This window comes from Diadema antillarum, unplaced genomic scaffold (genome assembly GCF_040938485.1).
Source record: "Diadema antillarum isolate AM-2024a unplaced genomic scaffold, OU_Dant_1.0 seq00000162_RagTag, whole genome shotgun sequence".
NCBI lineage: Eukaryota > Metazoa > Echinodermata > Echinoidea > Diadematoida > Diadematidae > Diadema > Diadema antillarum.
This window is the reverse complement of record NW_027271233.1, coordinates 457080-474207: the sequence shown is the minus strand read 5'-3', so window position 1 is coordinate 474207 and position 17128 is coordinate 457080. Positions and strand designations below refer to the sequence as shown.

General features: G+C 37.3%; 1 protein-coding gene across 1 annotated transcript; it reads right to left on the bottom strand.

Annotated features, from left to right (window-relative positions):
* Positions 1–3390: 3390 nt before the first annotated feature.
* LOC139728039 (G-protein coupled receptor Mth2-like) lies at positions 3391–6892 on the bottom strand. Its single transcript, XM_071639005.1, has 3 exons — positions 6535–6892; positions 4535–6066; positions 3391–3630 (listed from the first exon to the last, which is right to left on the bottom strand). The coding sequence occupies exons 1-3, from the start codon at positions 6890–6892 to the stop codon at positions 3391–3393; spliced, it is 2130 nt and encodes a 709-aa protein (XP_071495106.1).
* Between the last annotated feature and the right edge of the window lie 10236 nt (positions 6893–17128).

Genomic DNA, 17128 nt, shown 5'->3' with positions numbered 1-17128 from the left:
ACTTTTTGACAAATCATAGGCTACAATAAGAAAAAAAAAAGAAATGATATTATACCATTTTATAGGTCCTACAGTTTCCGAGATTCGGATATTTGTATTACAGTCATTATCATTATCATGAATAGGCATTGATATTTTAATACTTTTTTTTTTACTTACTGTGTTAATTAGAATTTATGTTCCCCCCCCCCCCCCGAGTTCCAGGGACTTTCCCATTTGTCTGGGAAAGTCTCATTTATCTCATTCTCAATATTTCACATTTTATCCTTCATGAGATAAGAAGAAAGAGACTTTGTCCGAGATCATAAAAGCTGGCACCATTTCACGAATAACAATCAGGCGGGCTTTGCATCATCAATTGCCATGAAGACAGTCTCGATTAATAGAAAAACTATATGGAACGGTGACCCATTTTATTGAAGTCTTCATGAGTTGATGATCCAATTCTCTCTTAAGAAGATTTAATGCATCCCTCCCAGCTATAGAAAGGCCATCTGAATGGAGGCCAACAAACCAGATAGAACAGAAATGACAAATCAAGAAGTATTTTACTCCACTTCGTTTTCAAATGAGTGGCTGCAATGAATACCGTAAAATAGAAAAAGAAAATGGAAACGGAAGAAGTTTAATTAAAAGCAAACCAGTGCCTTTAGTGAGGATTTTGAGCTTCGTCTGTTTGATAACACGTATTAACAACGGTCAGCAACGTTACAAGTTACAAAAGGGTCCTTTCCCCACACATATGCAATTATTTTTCACACACGCACGCACACACACACACACACACCACACACATAGGATAGAATGTGAAAGCAAAAATATAACACTAAAAACGAAAAAGAAAAATGTACAAAAACACCATACACATACATACGCATATGTGTACTGCATACAGAAAATGATGTAGATATACATAATCATAGTGAAGTGTGTAAGGTGTGTGTACTTGTGTGATGTTGGCGTGTGTGATAGTGCGCGCACGTGACCGAGTGTGTCGGTGTGTGCTTAGGCTGGGCCTTTCACGTAACGTTGTTGCAAGGATGTGATACATCTGCGTGTCTGCGAAGTACTGGTTTGTTAGAAAAAGGTATTCTATTTCTTTCACACTGTAGCGTAATATGTAAATAGATTTTTTTTTCTCATCATTTAAGAATTTGATATCTTTATTAGATAATTTTTTGTTATTGTTTTTCATAGACGACAGGAAAGCACTCGTTTGTATTGTTTTTATTTAATGCAACGACATACCTTCTTAAAACTTTTTTTTTCTCTCTCTGTGCCTGCTTGTCGGTCTGTCTGTCTGTCTGTCTCTCGCTTTAAATGTATCATATATGTATGCATATATATAATATATATATATGTATATATATAATATATATAATAATGTGTGTGTGTGTGTGTTTGTGTGTGTGAGCGTATGTACTTATTTATAATATCACATCGAAATTTCAATGACATTACAATGAGACTTTTAGAAGTTTACATTGGATGTTAGTACTGGGACCTACGCTCAACAAGCTTGCTTCAAAGTAGGTTCCATCTTCTTTTTTTTTTTAGAATTTATTCTCAGATTCCATCTCTCATAGATTGATCACTACGTTCTCTATGTGTGCAGTATTCTATTATGTTTCCTAGCTGGATATCGTATATTATTTCATTTCGCTATGTTTGGTGTATTTTTTCACCAAGAAATAGATGAAATCTAAATTGAAATTGAATTTAAATTGAAATTGAAATTTAATTGGTTAATTTGACAAATTGGCAAGGCCTCTAAAGAGTAACGCTCACCTGTCTATAAAATGTAAGTGTTTACTGAACTTTAATCATATTCATTCGTCCTTGTCTCCAATTGCGGTGATTTCAATAATGTGACAACAATTTCTAAGAAATTAATCTAAATAGTTATTAGAATTTTAAACAAGAAAGAAACAGATTTTTTGTTAGATTTTTGTATGGAATGTCAAAATGAATTTTAGGGCTTATTGATGACAAAGCAGAAGTTAAGTAGGGGCTGTGAAACATTTAATGACAAAAATGTGAATTACATGGCATAAATATATAAACTGATTTCTCCTTTTTTGAAGAAAGCAGCAAGCAGAAGTATGAATTTTAAATATCACACAAATTCATCCACTGACACTCTATCATTATCTTAAAGATATCTAACAAATGCTAATCCAACTCTTACTTAACAGCTTGATCTGATATACGATTGTGACTGTGCAGCACAAAACCAACAAAAAGGCGCACCCCGGGATTTTACTCGAGGACTCAAAAAGGTGAAACGGGTCAATCAAGTCAGTCTTGAGTTTTTCATATTTTCTGAAAGAACTATTCCTCTTCTACATTATTCCAAAATTAGGGATCATGAAATGAATCGAAAATTGTGTTTTCAGCAGTTTTTTCCAACCCCCTTTTTTTGTAGAGTAGCGTGATCAGGTATGTCACTTTTCATAATCTTTGCACGCTCTTCACGTTCAACTGTAATAACTGTTGATAGCAAAATGCTACTGCTTTGAAAGCTGGCATCAATCATGGTCAGAATGTGTTGATAGAGCATATTCAATTTCAGAGTAATCTGATTATCCTTTTATTGTTGTTGCCCAGGTGGTTTATATCCTCTTTTTTCCAATTCATCGCGTAGCTTTCACGGCTAGGTAAAGATTAAGCGCTTGAATAAACCCTTTACGTCAGAGCCTCTTTTCTCAGTTCACACTTTTCCAGAATATGTGCTTCCTTACTAACATTCAGATAGGTTAAGAGAATCCATTTGAATTGAGTTATATCGTTTTAACGCTAAGAGTCTGCTCTTTCAGAATGATCCCTTATAGTAAACATCCATGTCTGGCGACTTTTCGTTGGTTTTGTGATGCAGGGTCACAATTATGTTTTCTTAGATAATAATAAAGTCACATTACGATTTCAGCGTGCGAAGAAAAACAAAATCCATGACGAACTCAAAATATATAGAGAGCTGGTATCAAGAAACGCATATCATTGAACTAACACGAGACTAATGTTTAAAGTTAATGAGAAAGAAAAAAAAATAGATGGGTAAACGTAAGAGGGTAAAGGAAAATACAAGCAACTCTAAAGTCCCTGCGTTAAGTTTTGTAATTTACGCAAGACATTCGTGAAATCTGCATCGTTTATGCACTTTGTTGATTTCTCAGTATACTGCGGCAAATTTTTCAGTTGTGTCGAGTGGCACTTGAAAATGTACGAAAATGTACTCGTAATTGATGTTTGAATACAGACATTTTGAACTACACATTAAAGATCAGCCTGCAGAACATTGATTACAGTGCATTAATGTGTGTAGACATGTTGATGCTGATAACACACGTATTTGTGTGCTTAAATACGTTGCTTCAAATACCAGTTCCAATCTTATGACACACTGCTTACTCCTGACGATTTTGTGTCTGCCGCTGATGACGTCACTTCCTCGCCCTTCATCCCCAGTTTTTGTCTCCAGAGGGCGATGTTTCGCTTGTTGAATCCAAACACCAGCAGGAGAAAGACACCCTGAAGGGAGTTGACCACTGTAAATACATACCACAGCTCTGGGATGTTGGCGTAATTACAGATGTATGCCAGGGCCCATGTGAACCCCATGACTCCAGAGAGCTGTAGGGGTCAAAGTGACGATAGGATAATCCGAAAAATGATGATACCCATGATAATGATGATATTTGCAAGCATAGACCCATTTCAGCCACATTCGTGTTGCATTACTTTTCCTGATAACGTCACGAAACTTGGAGAATCTTAGCATAATCTATCAATGTGATGCATATATCATGACGTAATTAAGGATAATGTCAGGGGGCCAGACTATATCAGTTCTGATTGGTTGGTTTAGCATACAAAATGATATTTTGAAAGAAAGCAATCACGAGAAAAGAGTTGGAAATAAAGATAAGAAACACACGAGTTTAATTGCAAAATGGACTAAGCGCATCCTGATACGTCTATCATATCTAGAGCAAAATAAAACCTCTTGTAAAAGCTTGTAACTTTTTGCAAATACTACGAAACTAGTTATGATTGTTACAGAACAAACCATTCTAAAAGGAATTAAAAGTTAGTTTGATGAAACTCGGTTTTGTAAGGGCTGCGATATCTTAAAAAGTAAGTAAAACAAAGAGACCCTAACAAAAGGTGGATCCCTCCACCTCTTCATTTACTTATTATTATTTACAATTGAAAGGAAAGTCAGTATGATATGAAGAGTAAAAGGGATTGTATAGTTTTTGCAAAGACCTAGCTTCATATTTCTTATTTTTATGAGATAATGAGAAACCTCATATGAAATATGCAAGAGCGTGAAAATCAAAGAGGAATTAAAAGTTTATTTAATGAACATTGGCTTTTAAATGGTTGAGATATCCACAACAAGCGATCCTAACAAAGACCGTTGGATTAATACTCTTTGTATTCTTGTCATTTCATCAAACACTACAGCTAACATTTATGCAAAAGCCAACAAATTTACATTGAAAGCAGAAAGGAATTAAGAATTGTGCCGAACCTTGATGTACAAAGAAAGCTCCTCTTTGGCCTTTTCGATGTTAGATCTCTCTTTGAGTGCCCTTTCCGACGCTTTCTTGGTCAGTCGAATGCCAACTACGGTGTCTGTAAAGAGCACCGCGTTGCAAAACAAGATGCTTGCCAGGGGCACCCCAAACCCGTACACGCTGGCGCTGCCTCTAGGGAGTGCACACACGCCGTCCTTCCCGTAGCCAACTTCGAAGCTTGTGCAGCGGCACAGGTCCAAAGCAAGGAAGATGCCAACGATGACGGCAGGAGCGCCCCAGGCGTAGAGGGAGTAGCAGATGAAATGCCGCAGCGAGGTGGTAGTGCTCGCCTGAATTTTAGCTCTGGAACCAAACGTGCGGCAAAGGTCGATGGCCAAGACATTCATCCAGAAGAATATGGCGAGCCAGAGGAAGTGGGAAACGACGGCAAGAGCCTTGCAAAATGTATTCTCTTCACTCGTTATTTCACTTAGAAAGATAGACAGAAATACGACAAGTAATGACAGACAGAGTGAGAGAATAGATTTTCCAGCCACGTTTCTAAGTCTGGGGAAAACGATGTACGTCGCGATGACAACCAATAGGGACAGAATTGAGAGAGACGTGCCTACGTAGGAAATTATATCAAGTCCCTCCGGCAGGTCACTCTGGGCTATACCACTCTTCTTGCGGCAATACCACGCGGATCCGTCCGCCATCAGTCTGAATTCACTGGCATCAATAAGCTGGCTTCCTGAAGCCAACCTGAGCGAGAGCAATCCACTGTCCGCAGTAACTATCTCAAAATCATCTGCCCTGAACACCTGGTTACTATCGCAAGGCAATGCGTCTGGTGTTGGACATTTCGTTGTTCCATTTTCGTGATACGCAACGAAACTTCCGTTTGCATACAATGCCCTAGTTCTGAAGGGCTCCAAGACCGTAGTGTTTGTTGTCTGTAGAACCACAAGAGCTACGTCAGAGCAGTTCCATCCTGCTGGAGCCTCTACGACCATCTCGTACACTGATATGTTCCCTAACGACGGGGATCTGAAACAAGGTGTGTCCGTTAAGTTTGACTTGGTTGTTGGTCCACCCACAATCTCTGAAATAGTCAGAGCGGTGAAATTTGACACGTAATCATAACAGATTTGGCACTCAAATATGTCATTACTCGACTGACACTGATCCAGAGATTCGTTTTTCATGATTTCTCCATAGAGACCGCAGGAAATCTGCGAAATCGACGCGGTCTCAGGTTGAAACACCAAATAGGGTTCAAAGAACAACGTACTCATGACATCAACTAGGTATAGCGTGAGTTCCTCGATAGAATCGACAGACGTGTTGAAGAATTGAGAAATATCGAGGGTTGTGTACACTCCGAAGCAATTTCGAGCAACTTCATCCGTGGCCGAGAATTCGCACCTGTCGCTCACGTCATCGTACTTAAATCCAGGCCAGCAGAATACAGCTTGGCACGTGCTTGTCACTGGATCGAAAGCTTCGTTAGATGCACATGAAGATGCCAAGGCGGAAAGCTCATCTGAATTGAATAGGAAAAAGGTTGCTAGTCCGTAGGGAGTTTCAACAACTGTGTTTAAGCTGTACTTCCCACAGTATCTCACGTGATTCTGACATACATCATGGCCATTACAGTATGCGCATGCCATATTTTGGTATACAAGTCCCATGATTTCGACCGGTGCGAAATAAGAGGGACAGGCTATATCAGCCCCAAGACTCGGGGAGAAACCTGGAGCACACATGGTAACATCGGAGATTTGGCATTCCCGTGGCAGAATATTGTCCGGTATATCTTCAGGGGGTTGATAAACAGCAAAGCAGTCCTGTATGTCATGTAACAATGCACTGGACGCTTCATAATCCCAGCTTGATCTCTGATCAGAAAATATGTTTCTTCTGCATCCCCACACAATACGCCATGGTTCCATTTCAAGATAGGATCTTTTGTGACACAGGGCGCAGTACACGTTCCGAAAATGTCCGATACTTCGCACCGTCACGGGAGTGGTGAAATGTTTCTCCTCGGAGGTGGGATGTTCGCAGTTGATGCGGAGACGACTTCCCTGCGGGACTTCGTCCGGGCAACGAGATATCAGCTGATACAAGCGATTAAATGTCCGGATGTTGACAAGTTCCACGCAAGACATGTACGGGATGTAATCGTCTTCCCAAGCCATTTTCTCGGGGCGAGGATCGTCTGGGAATGGGAATGATTGCCAAAACGCCTCGACTTCATCTACGTCTGCGCAGCACTCTTTGTATTTGACGCAGTCTTCGTCGCACTTACAGGGACGTGTCCTCCAACTGACGGCACAGGACTGTTTGTTGAATTCATTGCTACACATAGTGGGGAGAAGAAATTCGGTGCCGTTTTCCGTGCACACGATCGTATCTTAGAGTTGGGGGGGGGGGGAAACGAAAAAGTTATGTCCTTCGATTAAACACATTGTGTGTATGAGTGCAAATACAGCATTTAAGACAACTAAAAAAGAATCGAGGTTATTTGTTCACTTATGGGGAGAATTTAAACTACAAGGCCGTGGGCACCTATATGCTACCAGCTTTATTGGATACTGCTGCCTGATACGAAGTCATACCCCCCACCCCCCCCCTCCCCCCCCCCCCCCAAAAAAAAAAAAAATTGACAAGTGAAAGTGAGTTATCCTAATGAATGGGTTTAGCACACTCCAAAGATTGTAGGGCTACATTGAAAAAAAAATGGGGTGCATTTCAATCTCATTTATAAAGTAGACCTCCGTATGATTTTCAAATTTTTACACATGAAGAACTGTAACTTGTTCGATATACTGAGGACAGAGTGTGAGAACTTATGATAATTGAGATGATGAATAAGAATATTTTTGAATTTTTTAACAAATTGCACTGAACAAGGATGATGGCATGGCAGGGTCACCATATGTATGAACTGGGGCTCAAGGAAGCTACAAGCAGAACAGAAGAAGAAGGCATGAATAGATTATACACAGGTGAACTCGCAAGCATGTGGTATTGTAATAGAATGACACTACTATCGTTGTTCAGTGTAATTTGTTTAGGGTTTTCAAAGTATTGTTTCTCTGCTTAAGAGCCACAACAAATTCCACAAATCTATTCATTGAGGTGTTGAGTTATGTACTACATGATGTGTTATGAAAACGGTCTGGAATGCCCCTTTAAATGTGCAAAAATTACATTGTACTTTATTTTGTTTATATGCAAATATAATCTTTAAAAATGTATATAACAAATAATATGCAAATGTATCACAGTATATTTTCGTCAGAAATGAACTCATATGAAATGAAAAATAAACCATCCAGTGAACACTTTATAAAAATGGTAATTATTGACTGCAGATACTCAAAGCATTATTCGTCAAAGGTTGTGCGTTTGATTTTTTTTTTCTTTTTGTTACGCATTTGAACAGTTACTTACAGGTATACACGAAATGTCTAAAATCTCTATATAACAATGATAATATCTCCAAATGCACCGTTGTTATTCATTTAACATTAAGACAAATTACCTTTTCAAGCAAATCTATGACAGGTTGTATGAGTAGATGTAAGAATCTTTCTTTGAATAACAATATCATCCAATGATACATTTCATGAGGCTTTTATTAGGCCTACGATTACTGACATGATATTGCCTGAAGAAATTTTCACCGGTTTATTTCGAAGGATTGTTAATCCAAGAGTTTGAACACATGACGTCATAGTTTGGACTTAGCATTTACCGCAATGCACAGTTTTGTTTTGTTTTGTTTTTCGGGGGGGGGGGGGGGGTTAAAAGTGGACATTACAAAATATTTCTATTATGTCCGCTACGTCTTAGTTATTTATGAACATCCAAAAAAAGTTTTTATTACGTCTGCTACGCCGACTTCGTCTTTAACGTATAAGAAAACAAAAAACAAAAACGTTTGTATTTGGTCCGCTACGTCTCCGTCATTGGTTTCTTTATCATGACTATGCATGCATTTTTATGAATATTGACACGAGAAGATGAAAAATTTGAAAACCAGATAAAAGACATTAAAATCTAAAGAACTCATACTGGGTTGAAACTTTCTGCGTTAAAAACTGTACCTAAGTTATTGTTCAGTTAATATTCACTATTTCAAATCGTGTTATGATGAGGTATTTTAATGTTTTGATAGGACTAATTGCGATATGTATGATATAATTTTAGTAACTATGTCCTCATGCATTTCATTTTTTTCGCGTGTATATAAAAAATGTGATATAAATAAATCAATGGGAATAGGATGTAGAATACCAGGTATAGGTGTTAGGACATTAGGAACAGGTAAGGATAGAATAACAGAGGATTAGGATTAAGGTACTTTAATCGCAGATTGTGCCTGTTTAATCTCATAAGTATACTTTTTTACATTAGACGTTCTTAACAAGTTTTCTGGACCTTTGAAAGCTTCTCTAAACGTTCTGGAAAGGGTCATGAGACTTTTTAAGACGTTGTAAAAACTTTTTTAACGTTCTAGACGGTCCTCAAATGTTTTCTGGACGTCCGCAGAGCGTTTCGAATATTTTTAAAAGGTTTTCTGACGTCTGTAACGTCCAAAAAGTTCTCTGCAGGTTCTTTAACATGTTGAAAGTTTTTTTTAATTATTTATCTATCTTTTTTTATCACGTCCATATGAAACTTTTTTTTTTAATGTCGAAAACATTCCACAAAAAGACATTCTGCAAACGTTTTGACAAAACATCAAAACAACAAACTTAGAACCTTTCAAGAACGTTCAGAAAACGTCAAGATGTTAGCTGGGTATTGATTGATAACTATAATTAAACTTTCAAAGTTGGTCCTAAAGGAGCTTGTTCTTCGCCCCAAAAACATTGCTTTTCATTTAAGTGTGAAGAATTGGTTTCAGACATCATATAGGCTTTAATGTTTTATATTCGTTCCATATAATCTTGGATTATCTAAAAGTTACAGCGATAAGCTAATGAATTGCAAGTTTATGCTCACGGTGACATGTCAGTAAAATATAAGGGATTTCAGGGACTCTTAAACACCTTAGAAACTCTTCTATGAGGAAAAGAAATATAATACACAGCCACGTTATAGCTAAAAAGTCGCAGGCCTTCAGAGTAATGGACCCTAATTATTTTTTGGATTAACCAAACATCTAGGTACTAAAAGGTGAATTTCTGTGTTTCGGAGACAGAAATCATACAAATTTCCTTTCCAACTATGTGCGAAAGACAAATTGTTTTCTACTGAAAACCAGACACTGAAGGGGAAAGAAAATATAGTGCAGTCAGGCCGACTTCCGTTATAACGAACAAGGTTATAATGAAATTGCTGCATTAATGAAGTAAAAATTCATATTTTATCTACATTTTTAATTGTTCATGTTTTCTGTTATAGGGAAACTTCAATATAAGAAAACTGTCGGTCCCAAAGACTTTGTAATAACGGGAGTCAACTGTCGTAAGAAGTGTATGGTTATTTACTACAAAATGCAAGTTCTGCAAGACTGGCCCACTCTATATTGTATTTCTACTTACCGGAAAACTCAACGACATATCCCTCAATGAACGGACTTCCTGCCCCGAAATACAGGAGTAAAGTAGCTAAGATTACGGCCATCGTAACTTTCATCAAATCCATCGAATTTCAGCTTTGGGACTGTCAGATGGGACTACGACGCAGCCAACAAGCCCAGGTTCATGCTCATGTAGTGTCAATGATGTGCAGTGGTGGACGAATGTGATGCAGCAGGCAAAGTGAGGCTTTTTATATCCTACTTTCATAAAGTTGATTGCGCGAGAAGTCAAAGTTCAAGCAGAGGCGTAGCTCTTTTCCTCCTCCTCCCTCTGGACAGTTTTCTCCTATGTTCCCCCTTAATATACTAGTAAGCTTTAGCAAGCACGACGCAGCCGGTAGTTGAGTGTGCCGTGTTCACAATTTGCTTGTGCGCATGATCAAATCCGAGAAACCTCTCGTCCTGGGAAAAACGAGAACGGTTCTCAGCCAAAATAGCGTCAATTCGTGGTGCCAGACGGGATTGAGTCAGCCAGCAAGCCAGCCAAGTAGCCAATCAGCGAGCTTTGAGGACGGGAGTAATAAGGGAGTTGTCGCATACAGGACGCAGCCGGTATTTTAGCGTGCCGTGTGCAAAATTTGCTTCTGGGCATGATCCCGTCCTGAGGAAAACTAGTACGGTATTCGGCCAAAATAGCGTTCGGTCCCGATGCAGCTGGGAAGGAGTGAGCCAGCCAGCCAGCCAGCCAATCAGCAATCTTGTCCCCATGCCTTCGTCCTAACAGGAAAGCGAAACTGCTTAAGGCCCGGTCCCACTGCACTTACGGATGCAAAGAGGATGTAAAACGTAAAAATAATCTTGGCATCCGTTGGAAAACGCTACGCATCCGCTGTGCACTCATCGCATACGTGTTTCATACGCTCTATCCATCGAGCATCCGTCCACTGTGATTTCATCCGCGCAAAAAGTTTTAAGCTGCTTTAAACTTTTAGAAAGGATTAACTTTTCGCCGTGTACGATATAAATCCGCGACATACGAGCAACAAACGTTGTATGTCTGTTATCATCCCTTAAACGTCAGTTGCATCCTCTCTGCATCCTCTGGGCATCCTCGCAACTCACATCCGCTGCAGCTGAAAACGGAAAGAGGGAGGAAAGATATGGTACACGGAACGTCTATACATCGTTAATAGCACGGAAATAGAAAGGATGTAAGCGTATGCATCTCGTATATAAAGCATTTAGAACACATCCGCTCTGCATCCGCTCTTTCCGCAATGCGTCCGTTTCGCAATTATCTCCGGTAACCCCTTCGGAGCTGTCATCCCCTTCCATCCGCTTTCATCCGCTAAGCTTTCGATGAATATACGTTTAACATCCCCGATACGTACTACCCACGTCCGTTCTTTTTCCGCCAATTTTCGCCAATTTGTCAATTTCCAGAGCGGATTAAAGCGGATGGAGCCATCCCCGAAATTGTGCTCGTCCGCTGTGTCCTTTCTGCATACGTTTTGTGTTCATCGGCCAGTGGGACCGGGCCTTAGGATATGGGGACGGGAGTCCGAGTACGGGGACTGTCACAATTTAGTGATTGCTTCCGCGTATTCTGGGTCTTCCCGTCGTGTAGCGAAAACTCCCTATTAACATGAGGACGCAAATCTCCAATAGATGCAGTTATAGTCGTCATTTCAGCCGGTTGTTGCTCGATTGCAATGCGAAATAAAATCTGATTGGCCAAGACCAAGCATATAATGTGTCGAATCCAGGATCGAGATATCGAATGGCGCAGAATACAATAGTGACTCGACCTCAATTTCTTTCTCTATTGTATGGCTATGAATGGAGAAGCGAGAACACATGAAAACAGAACTAGAGAGAAGAGGGACTCATTTCTGCTCATATATTGCTCGAGCATGATGACTACTCCCGCTAGAGAAAGGCTTACATTTAAACGGAGAAACCGGACTACAATCTATGATGGATCAATAGTCCGTTATTTACTTGAAAGAAATAAATTGTCGTATATATTCCAATTAACGCGAGAGAATACATCCCCTCAATATGGTACTTCATTATCCACGTTCATATTATTTCATTAATGGTGTTTCTTCTTTCAAAAAAAGAATAACACACTAATGTTGTTGTGACACACCAACAACTATAAGAAAAGAAAACATAAAGCTGTCTGGAAATAACGTTTTATTATGAGTTGACTCCTTAGGGAAAACATTGGGTGTCATGGTTTACTAGATTCACATGAAATATATATGTTTCAAAATGTTAATTTAAAATGCTCATGTTAAATCTCAAAAAAAGAATACACAAAAGGTTATTGTGACATACCAACACCTATAAGAAAAGAAAACACAAAGCTGTCGGGAAATAACGTTTCATTTTGAGTTGGCATTAGAATGTGTGTCCCCAAAATGTAATAGAAAGTGGAAGAAATGAGCCTTTTAGGAGAATTTTTTTTTTTTTGGCAATTGATAGGCTCCTTAGTGAAAACATTAGGTCTCATGGTTTACAAGATTCACATGAAATATATATGTTTCAAAATGTTAATTCAAAATGCTCATGTTAATTTTCAAAAAAGAATACACAAATGATTATGTGACATACCAACAACTATAAGAAATAACGTTTCATTATGAGCAGGATGAGTTAGCATTAGAAAGTGTGTCCCCAAAATGGAATAGAAAGTGGAAGAAATGAACCTATCATGAAAAACAATTATTAGGTTCCTTGGAATAAACATTGGGTCTCATGGTTTACGAGATGCACATGAAATGTATATTACGTTTTTCTTTCATTCTTTAATGCATTTTTATTATCGGAAATGAAATTGTATGAACAAACATAATTTTAAAGCTGCTTTTGTAAGACAAGGAATTATGAATATTTCGTATCTAATCCTAAATATTTTAGAGGCTTTGTCCAAGTTCATGAAAACCAGCACCGCTTCACGAATAACAAACAAGCGGGCGTTGCATTTTGTAGAAAAAGATTATATGGAACAATTACCCGTTTTCTTTTCTTGAAGGCTTCTCCGATTGTTCGATTCGATTCTCTTTTTAGTAGATTCTATGCAGTACTCCCCAAGATAATATAGGACACTTTAAAAGAAGGCTGACAATCCGGAAAGAACAGATCAAGAGCAATATTCCACCTCGTTCTCTAATTGACTGCGAAAAATAAAGTAAAAATCAAAAGACTGCAGAAGAGAGGTTTAATAATAATGGACGTTATAAAGTAAGAATGTTAATTTTGTCGTGCTTGACACCGGGTCAAGTCTCAACAATAGTCTCAACTGGACAAATTTACAGGCCCTTATAATACCCACATATATTTGACAGTGGTTTTTCATACATTAAAAGAATAAAAATGTGAAAGTGTAAAAGCAACGCAAAAAAAAGAAGAGAAATATAAACAAACATCACACACAAACAATTGCACCATGGACACGCACATGAATATAAACATGTATAATAATTGTAACACTATGTATATTATGTACATAAACACAGATAAGTGGATATACAGCTGTAATGAAGTATCTGTGGTGTGTGTGTAGGCCTGTTTGTGTATGTATGTATATAACCCTTCGCGTTGTGATATTTCAGCGGATCTGTGAAATAATTGTTTGTCAAAAAATATTTTTATTTCTTCAAATTGTAAAAGTTTGATGTATTATTTCCTTCGGAATCTGTTAGATCATAAAAATTCTTAAAACTTTTCTGAGTTGCTTTTTCTTCTTCTATTGCTCTTTGTTATTGCGTTGTGAATTGAAGTTTGTCCGTGTAAATGTAAAGGTCTAATGTTCAGCATGCTTGACTGTCTCATACTCAAAACCGATTTTTCCTGTAATCTAATCTTTCCATAAGACAGCTTGTTTATGCCTATTGCACTTGAGCGCTTTCTATAACTCACACAAGTTTAAAAGCAAAAGTCGCTATTAATGGCAAAAGTTACATTTGAAAATCGATGTGACAATGAGACACTTTCGCTATGCAATTATGTCCTTAATATACGTATGTATACTTCCATAGACCTTCTATTGTACATTACCGTCAATATCAGTTTCCACGGCAACGTGATTAACGCATGTCCGTCTGCCCGTATTGCATTGTAATCTAATTACAAAGCTAACCTTTGTTACAATATCAGAAAAATCTCAAATTTCCGTTGATCAATAAACTTCGCGTAACAAATGTAGGGCTATTGCATATAAATAGTAGAAAAAATGCACGAAATGATATATTTTATTGCTGGTTCATGTATGTGCGTGCATTCAGATCGACAGAAGTTTTGAAAGGGTAACTCTGGGGGATTTATTTTGTGTGGTTACGTGGTCATTTGCTCCCTCAAAAGTTATCGGTAATTATTGTGTAACCTTCTTGAGTGTGTTCCTTTTTTTTCTGACAAGGTATGATGTGTTTTTCCTTCTCGATAAGATATTCTGTTTGAAATATTGTATCTAAGCCCTGACCCATAAAATAAATATCGTAGCCCAAAATGAAAGGAAATTAGGATTTTATTTTGAATTTCATTTGCGCTTCATTTGCGCCAACAAAATATAACTTAGTTATAGATTTCTTTTCATATAAGCTGACATCAATATGATATAAAAACCTGAAATGGCATTGAAAGATTTTCATCTCATATTGATGTCAGCTTGTATACAAAAAAAAAAAAAAATATATATATATATATATCTACAAGCTGATATCTTATATATATATATATATATATATATATATATATATATACATATATATATATACACATATATATACATATATACATAAATATATAACCTATATACATACATAATAATTATCTATATTATTAGCAAGACATTTTCTACATTGTGTTGGGAGCATTATATGTCATGGTAAAGAGTACCAACACAGTGGTGTTTTCACTGCTATGATACTTCTTATTCTTGTTCTTATCTGCTCTCAGTATGATGAAAGAGAGTTAGATTAATTGGCAGAAATATTGCAAAGAAGAATTATCAATAAAAACACAAAAGCGAATGCAACTCTCCCCTCCCTAGAAATCTATGTATGTATTTAAAGGGGATGGCTAGTAACTGATCAGTGGGAATCAGTTGGAATGCTGAAGGATGATTGTTCCAATCCTTGTGGGATTCATTTAAGAGGACATTATATATCTATTGTTGAGTGAAAATTATTTGCTTCAGAATGGTCTCATATTCACGTAATGTGCAGTATAATGTTTCCAGGTTAGCGTGCGTGGTCAGTGACGGGGCATTAAACTGCACATTACTTGATTATGAGACCGTTCTGAAGCAAATGATTTTCACACAACAGTAGATATATAATGTACTCTTAAATGAATCCCACAAGGATTGGAACAATCATCCCTCAGCATTCCCACTGATCGGTTACTAGCCTTCCCCTTTAAGACAATGGTATTTAAAATGAGGATGTTTGCTATACTATAGTTTTATGTGGTTTTTTGACCATTATATACAGTATATACATTGGAACGATATCTTACCAAGAAACGTTTTAATAGGAGGTAGTCCGTGTGAGATTAGAAAATGACGTTTTATGTTATTGTTGAAACATATATTTGACAGATTACACCAAGGACACGTGAGCAGGCATTTTTGGAATAATTTGTTCAGAATTAGAAGGCTTTGCCATGAGTGGGGATTATTCTTTATTAGATTATGGGTATAACCCTTCGAATGTAATCTTTACGACAGATTATAGCAAGAACTATAAGCAAAAACTTCTGGATACATTTATTCAGAATTGGAATACGATACCACGAGTGTTTTCCATTTTGATTTGGTCAAATTCAACATAGTCGTGGTTAGAGGGTTAAAAAAATCTATCCCGAGTATCAAAATCCATTTATCAAGAAGTTTTTACCAATTAGTGTCGAAGACATTTGATAATTATGTATCTAAATGCGTAATGGTAAATTGTCCCTTTTCAACGTCAATACAAGTAAAATGTCACAACTGCGTTCTAGTATCGTTTCTTTGCAGATAAATTGCAATTGCTATATATATATATATATATATATATATATATATATATATATAGATTATTTCTTTAAAAGTCACATTTATTGGCGTTCTAAAAAGGTAGAGAGAGGAAAATGCATCCTAATTTGAGCGGGTGAGGGGATAGAAAAATAAGGAAAGAAATTTAAGAATTCCGTGTGCTCTTCGCAAGAGCGTGCACTCGTTGGAGAAAAAAAAATCGAAGTCTGACAATTGATCCCCATATGAATATATAAATACGTGTTCCACCAATACACACTCGAACTTGGCTCGAAGTCTTTGATATGCGGCTTCTCTTGTCAGATATCAAGAGGAAACCAAATACTCAGCAAGCTGTGTAGAGATTCGCGACGTGACCAATTCAATGCTACTGTTCCCTGTCCACCACGGCTTTAATTTGATATTAGTCCCAAAAGGACACAACTCCAGAAAGAAAGTCCCTGGCCAGGATTGATTTCAAGACGCGAATAGGAGAGTTAGAAAACATAGTAACAATCGAGATGGTGACGAAATTGACCAAATTGCGAACTCAGGACCACATGTTATAATACACATATCCATTCCACTCCTTCTCCTTCGTTATCTATATTGACATAATTTCATTTTATTTTATTCATTAGGATTTTTTCAAAAATCGCATGTGTGGCATATATATCTACAGATCAAAAAGCATATCAGTAGCAGTAATATATATGTATATATATATATATCCTTTGAAAACCCTCATTTATCTTCACATTACAGTTTAAAAGAAACGTTTCTCTCTATATTTCGATGAGCACACATATCCATATGCACGCACTCTGCTGGAAGCAAGTGGACCTTATTTTCAATAACCTTTGAGATAAATTTTCTTATATTGGACTGCCATTTACAAAATTAATAATATACAATTGTCAGAGAGAAAAATTAACACAAACAGCTAAATTAACAAGCATATTTTTCAAATTAACAACTTCAGACCTAATTCAGCGTGGAAAAGTGCGAAATGATTTTAAATACTTCAAGGTTGATAAGCATAAAAATGTA